Source organism: Pyxicephalus adspersus, chromosome 10, assembly GCF_032062135.1.
Source record: "Pyxicephalus adspersus chromosome 10, UCB_Pads_2.0, whole genome shotgun sequence".
Classification (NCBI taxonomy): domain Eukaryota; kingdom Metazoa; phylum Chordata; class Amphibia; order Anura; family Pyxicephalidae; genus Pyxicephalus; species Pyxicephalus adspersus.
Genome location: NC_092867.1, coordinates 17,142,715 through 17,161,857, shown reverse-complemented (window position 1 = coordinate 17,161,857; position 19,143 = coordinate 17,142,715). Strand labels below are relative to the sequence as shown.

The 19,143-nt window shown below is 38.0% G+C and overlaps 1 protein-coding gene across 1 annotated transcript in view; it reads left to right on the top strand.

Moving 5' to 3' along the window:
- Positions 1–19,143, top strand: part of LOC140339242 (alpha-2-macroglobulin-like protein 1) — a 42,046-nt gene that overhangs the window by 15,831 nt on the left and 7,072 nt on the right. Inside the window, exons 15-28 of the mRNA XM_072423833.1 lie at positions 2,333–2,482; positions 2,944–3,126; positions 3,351–3,456; positions 5,343–5,490; positions 9,641–9,866; positions 10,290–10,416; positions 11,510–11,631; positions 11,895–11,946; positions 13,534–13,617; positions 14,934–15,110; positions 15,709–15,790; positions 15,917–16,073; positions 17,498–17,572; positions 18,592–18,754. Coding sequence (XP_072279934.1) covers positions 2,333–2,482; positions 2,944–3,126; positions 3,351–3,456; positions 5,343–5,490; positions 9,641–9,866; positions 10,290–10,416; positions 11,510–11,631; positions 11,895–11,946; positions 13,534–13,617; positions 14,934–15,110; positions 15,709–15,790; positions 15,917–16,073; positions 17,498–17,572; positions 18,592–18,754 — 1,852 coding nt within the window. The remainder of the gene's footprint in view (positions 1–2,332; positions 2,483–2,943; positions 3,127–3,350; positions 3,457–5,342; positions 5,491–9,640; positions 9,867–10,289; positions 10,417–11,509; positions 11,632–11,894; positions 11,947–13,533; positions 13,618–14,933; positions 15,111–15,708; positions 15,791–15,916; positions 16,074–17,497; positions 17,573–18,591; positions 18,755–19,143) is intronic.

Here is a 19,143-nt window from a genome sequence, read left to right as displayed (position 1 = left end):
ACAAAGATAATGGAAAGTGACAACAATGTGCACTTATTTAGATACATTTAATTTTTCTCTTGCAACTTTCCTTTTGTAAGTACCCACCTCTTGTGATAAGAATCAATGTTGCAGCAATTTTTTATTACTTTTATTAGACATGAGTAGTGTTGTTATTCGAATTCGGGTTGTCCTAATGTTCGACCCGAATATGGCTGTTCGAATTCTGGTCGACCCGACCCGAATTTTGTTGGATTCGACACCCTGAATTCGATTCTCCCACAATGTCTAGGGACCTCCCCCATGATGCCTAGGGCCCTCCAATAAGAGCAGGGATTTTCCCCTCCATGTTTGGTGTGGCAGGCAGCCGACTGGAGAAGAAAGAGAAGACTGCATGAAAGTAAATACAGAGGGTGCACTGCAAGGTGCAAGCCACTCATAAGCCTCAAGAATAGAAAGGCTAGATTGGACTTTGCTAAAAAAAAATAAAAAAAAAAACAGAACAGTTCTGAAAAAACATTCTTTGGACAGATGAAACTAAGATCAACCTTCATCAGAATGATGGCAAAAAAAAGTATGGAGAAGGCGTGGAACAGCTTATGATCCAAAGCATACCACATTATCTGTAAAACATGGCAGAGGCAAAGTGATGGCTTGGGCGTGCCATGGCACTGGGACACTACTGTTTATCGATTATGTGACACAGGACAGAAGTAGACAAATGAATTCTGAGGTGTTCAGAGACATACTGTCTCCTCAAATCCAGCTAAATGCAGTCACATTGATTGGGAGGTTTTTCATAATACAAATGGACAATGACCCAAAACATACAGCCAAAGCAATTTAGGAGTTTATTAAAGCAAAGAAGTGGAATATTCTTGAATGGCCAAGTCAGTCACCTGATCTGAACCCAATTGAGCATGCTTTTCATTTGTTGAAGACTAAACTTCGGATGGAAAGGCCCACAAACAAACAGCAACTGAAAGCCGCTGCAGTAAAGGCCTGGCAGAGCATTAATATGGAGGAAACTCAGCATCTGGTGATGTCCATGAGTTCAAAACTACATGCTGTCATTGCCGGCAAAAAGTTTTCAACCAAGTATTAGAAATGAACATTTTATTTTCAGCTTTTTAATTTGTCCAATTACTTTAGAGCCCCTGAAATGAAGTGATTGTGTAAAAAAAAGGCTTTAGTTCCTCATATTTTTATGCAATCTTTTTGTTCAACCCACTGAATTAAAGCTGAAAGTCTGCAGTTCAACTGCATCTGAGTTGTTTCATTTAAAATTAATCATGGTATGCACAGAACCAAAATTAGAAAATTGGACCTAACTGTATGTGATGTTTTTGTTTAACCTCTATGTTTAATCTCTATGAGGTAAATCAAAAATGAAAAGAAAAAAATGTGAAGCTGTGACTAAGGGCATATTTATTAGGTGTAAATCATCGGTTTGATCATGTCCTTTGATCATGTGTTTAGACATGTCTGATATACCGTCAAGCAAACCTAGCAGGTCAATGGTTAACATTTAATCAGAAATGTCCTATTTTAATAACTATTCTCTGCTAGGTTTACCTGTCTCTGTACCAGACACAATCCTTTTAAATAAGTTTCCCACCTTTTCTTTTTTTTTGGAAGATGCATATCTCACTAACACTCATCAATTGCATACATGTACTCTTTTCGATTGGTTCATTGTTGGTTTTGTCAGTAATTACCAAGTACTGTGATCAGTCCTTTCCTGACTTTGCAGACATTAAATTGTTCCCTTGAGCTTTATCCCTTTATGTCAGCAAGTTTTAGACTTCTGTTATTTTTTGTTATCTGTGTACACTTCATATGGCATTTGCCATGCATCATACATCAAACTCTGTTATTCCAATAATGGGGTAAAAAGCAGGGTGCTGAGGCCAGTAACATCATCTGGAAGCAATGGCATCCTAGACCTGTCATTGCTGCAAAAAATCACAAGTCAATATTGTCTTGTGGAAGATCTCTGTAAACTATTTTGCCTTTTTTTGTTGCTCAGTTGTCACACTTTTCTCCAAGTTGGTTATTTGCTATTTAAAAAAGCTGGGGGGGGGGGGTTGATTCTACTTTCTTTTATTTTACTGTGGTGGTCTGTGAGTAAAGCCAACATTGTGCTGCTGTTTTACACAAAACTCTCATAGTCCTCTACATTTACACACATTTACCTTTTTTTTAACATACTTAGAAATTTATGGGAAGAACGGGTGGGACACATTTACTTTTTTACACATATCCTATTGCAAAAAAACATCTTTCCCTCTGGCTAATCATTTGAGATTGTATAGAAGGTAGATTTGGTCTGATAACTTTAATGTGTTACCAGGTGACTCTGGAATTTTCACCTAAAGAGGTCTCCCCTGATTCACACACTACCCTATATGTGAATGCACAACCTGGGTCTCTTTGTTCAGTGAGGTCAGTCGATGAAGGTGTTCTGCTTCTAAAGCCAGATTCCGAAATCTCCAGCGATTTGGTGAGTTTGACACATTCAACTTACTGTATTATTTGGTGACAGCTAATAAATCTTCTGAAACATCAGATACTGTGAAAGTCCATTGTTAGTAGTATTGAGGCCCAATACAGTCTACTTGTGTAAAGGAGCCATACAACACTAATTCACAGTATGCCATATTACTTATATATATATTTCTCAGAAACATTGGTCACATATGAATACTAAACAGCTTTGAAGATGCAAATAGGTGTGCTGGTGACTTACTACATCTGGAAGATTTAAATTAATGGACTTTTTCATTCCAGCAGTTTTGACACAGCACCAGAAGCATTTTTTATAAATAGAATCTCTGCTAGGTTTGTTTATTGCTGTCAATGTTCCCACTAGTGGGATTTCCCCTGTGCAGGAGTGTGTTAGAATGGGAAGTAAAAGCAAACCCCACATTTCTTACAAAGATCCTATATTGCTTGTTGTCCTAGGTATTCAGTCTCCTGGCACAGAGACGACGGTATGGCTACCCCTATCGTGTTTGGGAGGATAACCCTATTTGCATGCACTCAACTTTTGGTTATTCACAAAGAACATATGACCGCAAAAAACGTTCTTTGAATTATCCACATTCAGCACATTCCGCGGCTCCTGATGTGTTCACACTGATCCAGGTAAAACCTAATCTGTATCAAAGGATTACAGAAATATTTAAATGAACAAAATGAAGTAACTACATCAAATGTAAACATAGCTAAAATCCCATTGTGTTCCTTCATTTGTATCATTTTGTCATATGATGCATTGATGCAAACTGTCCTTTTTGTGTAGTCACTTTAAAATATTTATCTTGCATTTTCAGTATATTGGACTGAAGGTTCTTATCTTGCATTTTCAGTATATTGGACTGAAGGTTCTTACAAACACCAATGTGAGGAGACGTGTGACATGTTCCAATTATCCAGTTAAGGCAGCCATGTCTCTTTTTGGAGTACCTGATATGGGTAAGATGTTCTGTGTTAGCAGGCTAATGTTTATAATATAAGTTGCATTCAGTTCTTGGGTGAATTTCCTACTACTCTAGCTTCATGTTAATTATTATTATTATTATTATTATTAAACAGGATTTATATAGCGCCAACATATTACGCAGCGCTGTACATTAAATAGGGATTGCAAATGACAGACTAATACAGACAGTGATACAGGAGGAGAGGACCCTGCCCCGAAGAGCTTACAATCTAGTAGGTGGGGAAATTTCACACACAAAAGGATGGGAGATATGTAGTGTGGGAAGTAGTGATGGTTTCAAATGACAGAAGAAGCCGGGTAGGCAAGTTTGAAAAAATGGGTTTTGAGTGCTCTTTTAAATGAGCAGAAAGTAGGAGCAAGCCGAATAGGACGAGGAAGACCATTCCAGAGAGTTGGAGCAGCTCTAGAGAAGTCTTGTATCCTTGCGTGTGATGAGGTTATGAGTGAGGAAGTCAGTAGTATGTCATAGGAGGAGCGGAGAGAGCGGCAGGGGGAGTATTTTTTAACCATGTCAGAGATGTAAGTGGGACAATAACTGTGTAGGGATTTGAAGGCAAAGCACAGGAGCTTAAATTTGATTCTAAGGTGAAAAGGAAGCCAATGGAGAGAACTACAAAGAGATGTAGCGGAAGAGGAGCGGAGGGAAGGATGGATGAGTCTGGCTGCAGCATTCATAATAGATTGTAGAGGAGAGAGTCGGGTTAGTGGAATACCAGCGAGAAGGATGTTACAGTAGTCCAGACGGGAGATGATAAGAGCATGTACAAGGAGTTTGGTGGTCTCAGGGGACAGGTAGGGGCGTATGTTAATGAATAGTGTGATCTCAGTGTAGTTTCTTTACTTAAAGTGGGCATATCACCACATTTTTCCTTGATATAAAAAGGTAGATAACCCTTTAAATAAAGTAAAAAAATGTGTTTGTTTTCCTTTTCTAAACATCTTGAGCATGCATGCTTTCCCGGCAATATAAAAAAAAGTGCTAATGTTACACGTGTGCAGTGAGATCAGCACTCTTTTTTTTACATTTGCTGAACCCCTCCACAAATAGAAACCAATTGTGGAGGGATCCTTGGGTCTTGGATCTCATATCATTCCTTGTCACAAAGAGTCCTACTTTTGGGGCTTCTTTTTTCTTTTTCCCTCCCATCCTTTCACTCTGCCTTTCTTCTGATTACGGATTTGGTCTGCTTTTCTACTCTCTGTTCACCTTTGGTCTCCTTTTACATTTTCCTTTATACTGAATTGATTGCCATGTGATGTTGCACATGTGTCTAGCAGGTGAACAAAGAAATTTTAATACTGTGTACCACTCTGGCATACTTTAATATTATTTGTATGTTCATTCATCACATATCTATAATAAAACTATTGAACTACAAACAAAAACGTTTTTCCTAATTTTGGATGGTGGGTGTGGATTGGCTTTCCTGATGGATTCATACTGTCATTTGATGCTTCATCAGAGGGATTTATCTTCATTTCTTATCCTGCTGGCTGTAGTTATACCAAGAATTTAGTAGTATTTTTATTTCTCTCTTTCTTGCTGTTGAAGATTTCCAAATAAAGGTGGCTTCTATTAGTGCTCCCTAAAACAGCACCTTTCAACTGTAATCTGTTAGAAGTCCTTATGTTTTTTTTAACAAATAGTGTAGGGAAATTCACTGCAGCCCATTTAAGTTCCTGAAGTCCCGAGTAACTGTCACAGTTCTTAGTGGAACACTACACAAATCTCCACCAAGGTGCTCAATGTACATCATTACTAATGTAAACAAGTCCTAAAGATTAGTTTTGGGAAACTCAGTGCTAATAATCTCAGTATTCTTAGAAAAATTATTTTTAAAAAATTCTATTATTTCAGATCCGTACATTGCAGACGGTCCTGGTAATATTTTTGTGGATGATTCCTATATGCCACCGATTCACTCGTCTATTAGTGCTTTTGACATGAATAAAAGGATTCGAGGTCATTTTTCAGAAACTTTGCTTTGGGAATTGGTGACAGTTGGGTAAGTTATTTTTCTAAACCTGACATAGACTGCCTTAAACCCTGTCACTACGATTTTAAATACATTCAGTGAGTTAATAGGCCTGATTTAATAATGCTCTCCAAGACTGGAGATGATAGGCTATCATAGGTGAACCAGGGTGATGCAGAAAACCAGGAATGGATTTCTTTAAATTAATTTGCTATTATTTGACAAACATTTTGAATCCTGGTCCAGATGCATTTCAGATTTATCATCTATCAGATCTATCATCCCCAGGCTTGGAGAGCTTTATTAAATCAGACCAAAAGTATGTTCTGTAGTTATTTCAAATCCACAGCTTTTGATGAAACAATGCTTGGTAATCCTGCAGTAAACTTTCTGCTATAGGGTAATAACACACTGTGCTTATCACCTAATTGTTTATATGTGACATGCGCATACCATTGTTGTCACCATCATAAAATTCTCCCTGGGATTTGTCATGCAGCTATCAGTACATAGAAAGTGCGTATATAGAAAACGTGGAAAGTGACATTAGGAGATGAGGAGCACTGATTAAAAAAGAAAAAACAAACAAAAAAAGATGAAAAATATTTTTATTTAAAAATGGCAATTGTTTGATTTGATGGTCATAAGTAAATAAAATATCATTCTGTTATTCCTTATCTAAACTGATTAATGTAAAGTTGATGTTCTTAGTTATTGTAATATGCCCTCCAGCTTTGTCAATTGTATCAAGATACCAAAAAGATCTAAAAAGAAATCTTTTATTTTATTTTTTTTTTTTTTTACATTTGTGCATGTGAATTGAACTGATCTCTATAAACCACAGCATTTGTTTTTCATACAGGGAAAAGACATAAAGAAAAACATGAAAAGGAGCTTTACAGGATGTTAGGACTAGTAGTATTTTATCATGGTATTTACTGGCCCTGGGCACCTACTGTCACTAGTGTACAGGAGCGATAACAAGCCGTCAGTGCTAGGGTTTTTCAGGCTTCTGACATTGCCTATGCAGACATTTGCAAGTGGCTGCAAAAGCCTTCATGGACCAAAACTGTATGTAAAAACGCATGCGCATGTTTGTAAGTGGTACTAATTCAAGTCTTTGAATGGGAGCAGGGGTGGCAAATAGCCCCTGGATACTGCATATAGTCTACAAAAAAATGCATGGCATCACGGCCTCCTAATACTGCCTATCAAATAATGGATAATGAATGAACACATTTGTTGCTATGTTAATTTGTCCTATGTCAGGATTTATATAGCGCCAACATATTACGCAGCACTGTACATCAAATATCGGTTGCTAATGACGGACAAATACAGAAAGTGATACAGGAGGGGTGGATGACCCTGCCCAGAGGAGCTTACAATCTAGGGGGTGGTGGAAATATCACACAATATGAGCGGGATATGGAATAGTGGGTGAGTTTTGAGGGTTTGGAAGACAGAAGAAGATGGGTAGACAAGTTTGAAAAGATTGGTTTTGAGTGCTCTTTTAAATGAGCAGAAAGTAGGATCAAACTGAATAGGATGAGGAAGATTCATTGCAGAGAGTGGGGGCAGCTCTAGAAAAGTCTTGTAACCATGTGTGTGTTGAGGTTATAAGTGAGAAAGTCATTGGAAGGTCATTGGAGGAATGAAAAGAGCAGCTAGGGGAGTATTTTTCCACCAGGTCAGAAAGATAAGTGGGACAATAACTGTGGAGGGATTTGAAGACAAAGCAGAGGAGCTTGAATTTGGTTCTAAGGTGAAATAGAAGCCAGTGAAGAGATCTGCAAAGAGATGCAGCGGAAGAGGAGCGGGGGCAAGGATGGATGAGTCTGGCTGCAGCATTCATATTAGATTGTAGAGGAGAGAGTCTGGTTAGTGGAATACCAGAGAGGAGGAGGTTACAGTAGTCCAGACAAGAGATGATAAGAGCATGTACAAGGAGTTTGGTGGTCTCTGGGGACAGGTAGGGGCAGATTTTGGAGATGTTGTGCAGGTGAAAGTGACAGGACCTGGAAATGTTCCGATTATGAGGGGTAAATAGGAGGGGGGAATTGAAGGTCACTCCAAGACTTCATGCCTGAGAGGAGGGACAAATAACAGTGTTGTTAACAGTTAGAAATATGTCAGGGGGAGATTTGGAATTTTTAGGGGGGGATGATGAGTTTTGTTTTTTCCAGGTTGAGTTTCAGAAATCGGTCAGACATCCATGATGAGATGGCTGATAGGCAGCATGAGACCTTATCCAGGACTGAGGGAGACAGGTCAGGAGTGGACAGATAGATTTGAGTGTCATCAGCATACAGATGGTACTGTAAACCAAAAGAGGATATGAGACTATGGGCACGGAGTAGAACAGGTGGAATTTGGTAGAGCGTACAGGTAGTAGATAGAGGTGATGAGAGAAAAGAGGAGACTTCATCCAGAGTATCAGAACTGAGGGGAGGCCAGTGATGACTGGCAGGTGGAAGGGGTGGATATGGATGGAGTAGCATGGTGAGCAGAGACATCATGTCTGATTTTGACAAGTTTATCTCTAAAGTAGGTGGCTATGTCTTGGACAGAGAAGGTAGCTGTGGAGGAAGCAGGTGTTGGGTTTAGGAGGGAGACAATTGTTAAGAAGAGGCTGCACAAACGGTCTTTTGTAAATGATTGTTGTGCAAGGGTCGGGGGTTGGCGGGGTGGGTGTTGTGGAAGGTGGGAGGGGCAACTTGATCCAGAGCAAAGAAAGAGTGTGGTTGAATTGACTGTCAGCCTTATCTGGGCATGTGATTTTAGAGAGAGTGGTGGTTAGGTACGCAAGGCAGTTTGAGAATAGTTTGTGGTCAAGGGTATGGACATTTTTCTGCCATTGACCAGGTCTGGGATGTGGCAAAGGGGTGCAAGAATTAGATCGGTTGAAGGTGATAATGTTGTGATCAGAATGGGGAAATGGCAAGTTGTCAAGGTAGGGGAGGTTGCAGAGTTTGAAAAATACCAAGTCTAATGTGTGACTGGCGATATGTGTGGGGCCATTTATGTTCTGTGTGATTCCAAAGAAGGAAGTAATAGATCGCAGTTTGGCTGAGGAATGACGGTTGGGGTCGTCCACTGCAAGAGGCAAAGTTATCCAAAAATTGTGAAACTGGGCCGGGAGGAGGGGGGTGTTAGACAACAGCAACAATGGGGGGGAGGCAGAAGATACAGATGGAATGGACTTCAAAAGACGTGAAAATGAAAGAGGACGGAGTAGGAAGGATTGTATGTACAGTTGGGGGGAGAGAATGAGACCCACACCACCCCCTACTGTTGCCAGGTCAAGGATGTATGTGTAGTGCAGGCCTCCATAGGAGAGAGCAGCAGCAGGGGTAGAGACTGAGAAGGAAAGCCAAGTTTCAGTGAGAGCCAGGGAATTTTTATTATTTTTAGCAAATGCTTTTGAGCAGTAAAACCTCCGCTTGCCAACTGTCAAATAAAGGATATTAAACTGACCCATCTGGCCCAATGGTACTAAGCAGTAAAATCGCTCAAAACTGCTTGTAAAAACTGGGAGCCTGAACATGGGCCGAGGTTTAGTCTACCTGGACTGTTTCCCCAACGTTTAACCTTGCTTGAAATCCCCATGCATTACAATGGGTTAATCTACACCAGGATGTTTCCTTGATGCACGCCTATGGCAGTTATCTTAAAAGTTGCTTGCAACGTTTAAAAAATTGAAACGCTGTAAAACGCCCAAAAACTCGGAAAAATGTGGGTAAACACTTCCATTGATTTCAATAGGATGTTTCACGTGTTTTTGAGCACTTCATATGCAAATTAGTTTAAAAAGCGATAAAAACATGGGAAACGCAGGAAAACGCAGCCTAGGCGTTTAAAGGCAAGCTTTAAAATACCTTTAAAAGTGCATAAAAACGCATATAAATCCAATAAGAACGTTTACATGCATTTTTAAAAAACGTCCATGTAGACCCAGCCTTAAGCTCTATCTGCTGGTTCAATTTTCGATAAATAATATTTACGTAACTAAAACCAAAACATTTATTTTGTTTATAAAAAAAGATAATATATTTACAATCACTACTTCCTAGTTCATGTGTTTGTTTGTTTGTTTTTTGGTGGGGGGGGGGGGCTGCTTGACAAATCAAAGTTTATATTTAGTAAACATCAGTTTTCTCGTTGTAACATTTCATTTCAGGAAATCTGGTAAGGCTGATATAAAGGTCCACGTTCCTGATTCCATTACTGAGTGGAAAACCACAGCATTCTGCATGGGAGATATTGGCCTGGGCATCGCTAATACCACCTCTCTGCGCACCTTCTCTCCATTCTTTATTCTTTTAAACCATCCATATTCTGTAGTCAGAGGGGAGACATTTTCTATCAAAGTTTCTGCATTCAACTACCTTCCTAACCCAATGATGGTAAGTACACCCAAATGTTTAATAATTTTTTTAGTCAGCACTGACTGTGTTAAAATGCTCAATTCACAAAGGTAACTCACTCACATAAGATGCCATATTTTATGACAAGTTCAAAAAGACTTAAAAAATACAATCACATGTGGATGAATAAAAATAAAGATTCTTATATTGTTTAAAAAAGTAAAAATGAGTATAAATTAATAATGCTATATTGAGCAACCAAGCACTAAAAAAAAAAAAAAAAAAAAAACAAATATAGGGCATCACCACTACCTACTAATTAAAGCCTAACTCCATCAAAAACCTTTCCCAACACTTGCAAACACGTCAAATTGTATAGTGTTAGCTCAGATTCTCTTATCATTCTGAAAATTCTGGTACAGATTAATATTGCCAATAAGGAAAACCTTTTACCCTCTGCAGCTAAAAGTCAGTCGCCGTGATCCTCCAGAGCTGAAAGTGGATAAATGTTCTACATGCACACCCCCTCAGTGTTTGAACCCTGAAGAAAGTATAGTATTCACTTGGGAGGCACAAGCTATGCAAGTGGGTAAGTATCACCCATTAAATACAAGTTTAACCTCAGCTTCATTCTTATTTGTCGCTACATTTTAAAAGGTGGGTCCAATAGGAATGAGCAAAGTTTTCACTCTGAAATTTTGGTTAAGGTGATTGAAGCCGCATTAGAGCACTTCCAACCACAACAGAGTTAGGTACTGTTCATTTTTTTTTACTAAAAGTAATATATTTAAAGTGAGCTTTCAAGGGTTTCACTCCAAATAGTACCTACGTTTTGGCAAAAATCATTTTATTGAAACAGCTGTGAGCGTAAACATGGTCCCTGGGGATTGGCAGAGAGGGGGGATTAAACCTAATTACAACTATCATAGACCCATTCTTGGCCCAACTTTACAACTTTTTTGTCATATGACTGTTAAATATAGTTCCCCCTGCTGCTCTTGCCAAAAGAAGGGTGTTAGCATCATAAATGTGAAGCAGTAAATGTATCACTATGTTAGAGAAGGTGGACTGAGACACTAAAGTAGCAGGTGTGAGAGTTTAGCAGTTTGATGCAGACTGCAAAGGCTATAAGAAATCAATTTGTCACTCAATCTGAACCCCAGGTAAATTTAAAAATAAATTACATTTTTTGCAGTACTTTACTTAAAAAATATTACCTAAATCTATCTTGCTATTGGCCCATGTCATTCCTTCTGTACCAACACCCAGATTGGGAAAGGTAGAAGCAGGCCAGATGCCAATCAGGGTCTGCTGCTCGCCAATGTGTTGGCAGTAAACATGAAAACGAGGAGACAGCAGACTGAAATAATGGGCAGTCTTTTGCTTCTTCTTAAATGTCCAATCAAGTGGCATGAATGATGACACCATTGTATTTCCTAATTTTAACAAAAAAAGTGTCACCATCTTGGATGTGCTGTCATTCATGAATCATAACACTGGCTAGGCCGAATTGTAAACCCTTTGGCAATTTAAATAGCTTACATACAGTAGGTTTATTTTAACAGTTTATTTAGCAGTCTAACTTTAACGTCAAAAGGATACATGTAAAGTACTGTAATTATGACTACATGTGAACAATTGGGTCTAGATTGCATATAACAAAATACAATTGTCCTGCCAAGGCTCTGCAGAAATTGTTGTCAGTGTGGAAGCCATTGATACAGAAGGAGAGTGCAGAGGAGAGAAGCCGATCGTTCCAGAGACTGGTGCTTCTGATGCAGTCATGCAAACTATTATAATTAAGGTAAGTCTCTGTGATATTCACCAAATAGTTTCAAATAAAAGTTATTCCTTTCTTAGTTTGTTATATCTGTTTCACCTTTGCAGATTATACTGCTGATATGGTATATACTAGTAATATTGTTGTAGTATCAGCCATAGATTTATAAAAATACAACTAAAGTATTAAAAAAAAGTTATTTTAGTTCACATGTAAGACATTAAAGCTAAAGCGTTTATAAATCTGATTACACAATAACATAATGATATTTTATTATTGTTGTGCAGGCAGAAGGCATGCCAGTAGAGAAGTCCCACAATTCCATTCTTTGTGGTGGAGGTACAGTATAACAGAGAATAACCTTTGTAATAGAATACTAGCGTTCAGCACCTTGGACAGATCCATACTAAGGTTGTTATACTAATGAAATATAGGTTGTTTACTTAGCAAAGTCAAATACCTGCTATAGGGGATAGTTTTTTGCTTAATGTTTAGCATAGTAAATCAACTCCAATGCTGTACTATCATGGCATATAAGTGTAATCAGAAGATTCCAGAAATATCTCTGTTCTTTTGTATATACGGTGTCATATTTTTATGCTTTTTTTATATTATATATATTTAACATGATTTAAACGATTTCAAATTCAGAGGTATTGCTTTTTTTTACTAATGTAGCATTTTTGTTAAAACTTAAGAAGTACTGCCTCACAAGTTATTATATGTGTGCAAACCCATAAAAACACACATGGGTTTATTTCTGTTGATTCCTGACTGATATTGCACAGCATTAAATTCATCTGGTCTATGAAAGCATAATAATATTGGTAATGATATTGTAATGTCATAATATACTAATGGCTGGTCTATGCTGTTTATCTGTATTAGTATTACTCCAATGGATGCCCTACCTTGTTGCCCCCCTCAGTATAACTCTAATGCTGCCTAACCTTGATGGCCTACCTTAATATGACCCAAATGGTTGCTCTACCTTGCTTGACTAGTATGACTTGAATGGTTCCACTACCTAATTGACCTGCCTTAGTATGATTCTAATGGTTGTTTCACCTTGCTTTCTTGGCTCAATATGACCGCAATGTTATTGGCCTGCTTCTGTATGACCCTAATGGATGCTCTACTTTATTTGCCTACCTCATTATAATTCCAATGTTTGTCCTTTGTTGGATCCAGTGGTTGTCTTACCTTGTTTTTCTGCCTCATTATGACTTTAATGATTGCCCTGCCTTGTTGGCCTGCCTCAGAATGACCCTACTGGTTGCCCAGTCTTGTTTTGTTCTGTCTCAGTATACCCCTCTTGTTTGCTTGTGTTAATGACTTGCATCAATAAACCCATATTAGTGCTTTAAATGTGTGCATTGTACTTTACTTTCTCAGAACCTAATCGATTTAGAGGCCCATTAAATTAACATGCAAATGCAGCTGAGTAAATACCAAAATGTCCTGCTAAGAACATTATCCACTCACTATTATAAAGAGGGACCATAGGTATGCTCTGCTTGTTGTCCTTAAATGAGAAATAAACTCTCTGGATTTGCGTTAGAAATACAAGCAGTTAAATCGACATTGTTTGATTGCCAAATGTTTTATAGACATTAGCAATCTAGGACTTTCTACCAGACAGCACAGCCAGGTTTTACTGGAACCTAGGCCTTTGTGTACATTTAACAGTCAAACCATGCATCCTTGACTAAGACTATCCTAGCTTGTGTTCGGACAACAAAGAATAAACAGCACGTAATCACCCCACTGTGAATATTCTCCAGACGTATTAGAAGGAAAGCATGGTGCTATACAATATGCAGATACAGTATTGCAACTGATGTTGAGGTACTATTGTCAACGATTGCTTCTTCATTTAATTAAAGTATAATTAGCCTAATGTTTGTTTTTGCCTTGTATAAACAGCTAATCTTTCTGCTGAGACCATATTTATTCCAGTTCCCTCTGAAGCAGTGGCAGGCTCTGTAAGTGCTTCGTTCTCAGTTGTAGGTAAGACAAATTCTACTGTAAAGACAATAAAACGTACTATATAGACAGACTGATGTGACAAGTAAATTAAACACCCATAAATCACATACATTTTGATGATGGCCTTCAAAATGGTCCAAAGTGATATTATAATTACATAATTTAATTCTAGGATTCTTTAAAATAGTCAATCTTCTACTTTGTACACTGGATTGCATTGTTTAATGTAACAGCACCAATTATAAAAGGTGTGAAGCCTTAGGGCTAGTTCACACTAGTGGTGTGATGTATCATTTTACTTGTGGCCGCTTATAGAGAATGATGGGGGTGGCATCTCAGTTCAGACCACCCACTGCCACCTCTTGTAAATTGTTCAAATGCTGGTTCTGTAAGAACAAGTGCGGCAGTGGGGGCAGTCAAGCAGCTAGCAAGGTCCCAGCCACTGTGAACTGCATGGGAACAGTTGTCCCCACCTCCATTCTAAACAAGCCTTACTATTAAACAGTCATGATCTTTAGATTTTAAATTACTAAAAGATTTTATAATCATGTATTTATATAGCGCTGACAGTGTCCATAGTGAAGTCAAGGATCTTCCTCCCTACTATAGTCATTGATTAGTTCCCTTAACATAGTTTAAGGCCAGTTTTGGAGGAAAGCCTATTGAGCAACCAATATGTGTAGAGGAGTCAGAAAAAAACTAAAGAACCAGGCGAAAGTCACGTAAACATTGGGAGAACTTATAGACTCTTTGGACAAAGCATCCAGCTCCAGGATTTGAACCTGGAACTTTAGTGCTGTAAGGGGAGAACGATAGCTACTAAGCTATTGTGCTGCACAAAAACTTGCACAAAAAAAAAAAAATGCTGATTTTCATATAATGTTCCATATTTTATTTGGATCCTTCTCAATCCTAATTGGCTGCCACAGTTATTAATTTTTGCACCTGGCTCTCATATTATTGCAATGTTTCACATCTTAGAGCAAGTGTACTAAAAGTAGTCCAGTCCTCACTGGGTGGTATTACAATTAGATATAGAGCAAGTGTACTAAAAGTAGTCCAGTCCTCACTGGGTGGTATTACAATTAGATATAGTGTACAGATAAAGACAGAGATCTAAAGAGATTCAAATGCCAGGCAAGACTGGCAAGGAAAACATAATAGCTTAAAAGGTATAGACATACTTTTCACATTTATTTCAAACTTTATATTTACTCTTAACCATTATACTGAAAATTCATATCTCGGCCAGGCAAAGTGCCCAGTTATTGTTTTGTATTTTTTTAAAAGCTATTAAATTTGGTATATACTGCTGTACTGTTTTCTACACTCCACAGGCGATCTAATGGGTTCTGCACTTCAGGGAACCGAGCAGCTTCTAACCCTCCCTAGTGGTTGTGGGGAACAGAATATGGCCAAGTTTGTTCTCAATATTTTAGTGAACGAATACTTGCAGAGTACAAACCAAATGACAGAGGACATCAGGAAGCTGGGAGTTGGATACATAAGACGTGGTGAGTAAAAGATAGTTGACCATTCTGATTCTGATTGATTCTATTGACCCTATTACTTACGTTAAAATGTGCAAATGAACATCTGAAAATAAAAGTACAATTAGTGTGTTACAAAAGAAACTAGAACTACAATATATTTCATACAGAGCATCAGATACTGCTAGTTTCCTGTGGTAGGGAAACAAAAGGATGCAACTACATCTACTGAGCCTCAACTATAACCTAACACATTACTTTTATCCTAACAACTTACCGCTTCTCATCTGAGCACCAATTCTACCAGCATAAAGTTCAGCTGGTCCACCTGGAAATGGGCAGAGTCATTTTTTGTTTGGAAGTCTCTTTCTTAGACAACATCCTTCCCCTGGGAATAACTTAAATTCTATTTTTGTTGTTTTAGTCAAATTATCCTACCTAGAGGCTGAAAAGTAATTTTTCATAGACACATCAAACTACTTTTTGTTTTCAAGCACTGTGAGTTGGATGCCAGTCAAAAACGTTTTTTTACAATTTTTTAATGAATAGAACAGGAAATCTTTATAAAAAGTATTTTAGTCTAACCTGCCATTTAATTTGAGTTTGATGGTTTTACTACCAGGTTATCAGAGACAGCTGGACTTTCAAAGAGAAGATGGTTCATACAGTGCATTTGGGAAAAAAGATGAAGATGGCAATGCCTGGTGTGTACAGAGATATGTATTAAAAATAATAAACAATCTTTATATGGCGCCAACAAATTACACAGTGCTGTACATTAAGTGAGTGGCCTTCTTTAAACATCTTGCCATTTTCTTTCATTTTTGCAGGTTGACGGCTTTTGTTATGAAGTCTTTTCACGCAGCTTCTCGAAGTATCGCTGTAGATAAGAATTACATAGTGGATGCAGGAAAATGGCTGATGGAAAATCAGCTCCCAAGTGGATGTTACAGAAATAGGGGAAAACTCTTCAAGAGCACTCTAAAGGTACAGCAGTACATAGAAAAAATAGAACAGTACAAACTCCCCCTACCCTTACACTTTACCATTTAGACTTATGAACCTTGTTATCAGTTCTTTCACATTATGTACCCTTGTATCCATGTAAGATTTTTGTTAGTTTATTTGATAGTTAGTTTTAGAAATAAGTTCTTTCAATACAAATCTAGATGGCATAAATGCTGTAATCCAAGGTGTATGTAAACCCTAATAATAAACTTCCCGTTTTCACCCTTTTGGACTGTGTAAATATATTATTAAAAGCATTCTATCCGTTTAATAGGTGCAAAATATACCTCATGGCCCTGCCAGAAATTTTGTTAGCCCATCTATGTTATAAACTAGAGCAGAGTAACATTTCCTAAAAGTCCTGTCCTTTTTTCTGAGTTAGAAGTGTAAGGCTGGGTACATACTGCAATGGTTCTCGTCCGTTAATCAGCTCAGGGTCGATATTGGACGAGAATCTGGCATGTGTACACACCCGTCGTCCATTGTCTGAACGTTCTTCCTGGAGGATCCACGAACGATGGAGGACGAACAATCTTATTGAAAGTGAAGGGGAAGAGCATGCAGCAGGGTGCCGCTTCGTCATTCTCCCCCCTCTCCTCTCCATAGAGCAGAGCGGTGCTGTATGTACAACACTCGTTCATGCATTGTGCAGTAGTTTGTCGTTGGAAAGGATAATGAAAGATCCTTTCCAATGACAATTATTGCACGTGTGTATCCAGCTTAGTGAGCATTGTTACCCTAGGGCAGAAGTGTGTTGAAGTCAGAATTACCAGGTGGAAAAAAAAAACAAGATAAAATAAAGATGTAGAATGAGGCCACTATATCTAAGGACTGGTAAGTGTATTTCTAATCACACTTGTTTTGTTTAGTTCTTATTACTGTCTTTGTCCCTATTGTGGGAAAGCTACCCCTTCATTTGTACTGGATACTATTATCACTGAGTAGGAAAGATGTGCAATCCAACATTTTAGGATTTGTTCCCAGAACAAGAGGTCAGGTTAAATCTTTCAATAAGGACACCTATCTTGGGAACAACTGTTGAAGAGAAAATTCCCCTTATGTAAAAGAATTCCCTCAGTACGGGAGCTTTTCTTTCACTTTATGTTGCTTATCTAGAAGAGGAAGTGAAAGGAAAATTCCCCAGGTACACAGACAACACAGACAAAAACATTACTTGATAAGCGGTGTATCCAAAACTACTAACTCCTTATAAAATTTGAAGAACTTTAGTTAAGCCTCCATGATAGTGTACAGTATGTACTACTAACTAACCCTTGACTAATTATAAATTTGAATGTCAAGGTCCTTATCCATTGTATGCAAAAACAGGTTAATATAAACATAGCAAGGACAATTCAGGAAAATCTTGAATAATTGTGGTACTTTTATTTTTTTTATGCTAGGGGGGCGTAAATGATATGATATCACTAACTGCTTACATCACAACAGCTTTTCTGGAGACAGGTTCGCATGTTGAGGTAAGTAGTTCTTTCAATTATTTGGTATTAACCTAGAACAGTATATGTTGGTGCTGAAATGTTGGAATTCAAGGGAATTGGGCAATAACTGCAGTCACTATATTGAGTTTGCCAGTAACAAGTATTCAAAATGATTTTCCTGCTCAGTGGTAAATGTGTAAATTATAGGATTGGGTGCACAAAATACAAATTCTTTTGGAAGATAAAACAGTAAATTAATAAGGGGGCACAGGGTATTGATAGAGTGGATACTACTGTCCACTGCAAATAAACTCCACGCCATGGCTTGCAATTTACAAGGAATTCAGAAAATAAAGGCTATGGTAGGAAGCCAACTTAAAGCGAAACATTAATTAAAAAAATACCACATTTTCTTTTTTAAAGTACTGTCATGGCTAAAGAAAGACTACAGCGATACTACAGCTTAATAAATTGACCCCATACCACATATATAGTATATTTCAGCTCAGCTTTTAGGTATGTTTCCTGTGGGTCATCTTAAAGGGACTCTGTCACCTTGCCCATTTAGCATCTGTTTTTATACCTAATTCTCAAGGGATCCTCTTATGCACTTTTCTTTGTGGCACATCCCTGGTGTCAGCTTGTGTTGAAGTTCTGAGGAAGCAGTAACATAATACTCCTTTGCCACTATGCCCTAGAACTGCACCATGCTTGGAGGTCATGATTACCCTCATTATTGGAAGTGTAGATGAAAAAATAGCAGATGATCGCTAAAGAAAATAAACTGCTCTTGTTGTTTGCTTAACCATTTGCTTTGCACAGACACTGTCACACCAGTTATAAAAGTATTTTATTTGAATGTGTTAGGAGGTACTAAAAACTGCAGCAGATGCTTTGACCTTGCTTTGTGTTACTGAATAAACCTGTATACCTTGCTGGCTTACCTTCTAAAACTTAAAACACACACACACATTAAATCAGAAATTGATTTTTTGGTAAATCATTAAATGTTTCAAGACCTATTTTTATTAAATTAGACAACATTTTTTATCTTTCAGGATCCAACTGTACAAAATGCTTTGGGATGTCTTCAAAACAACATTGCCCAAGTGGACAGCATGTATACAAAGTCTCTTCTTGCTTATGCGTTTACCCTGGCTAAAAATTACCAGATGAGAGAAATTCTCCTGCAGGAACTGCATGACAAAGCAGTAAAAATAGGTGAAATATTTATGTATCTATACATTGTGAAAACCTGATATTATTTGATAACTAGATTGAACGTGAGGCCATAAGTAACGTTTTAAAGTTAGTCTTCGTTTGTCTTTCTCAGCTTGCGGCAATGGGGATTCCATCTAGTAAGTTTATACAGGGTGATGATTAAAGTGAACATACCAATGAGATTATGTAAACCGCCATTGCTGAATTTTTTCTAAAGTTTCCTAATAGATTTAAAACTTGATATTTTGATGCCAGTAGTCCCAGCCACACACCTGAATCAAGCATGAAGATAACTGTGACACAATTAGCTGAACTCCTGAGCTACATACTCATTCGGAATAATGATTCAGAAGGTATTAAAGGCAGAGGATCAGAACTCCAAGCAGCAT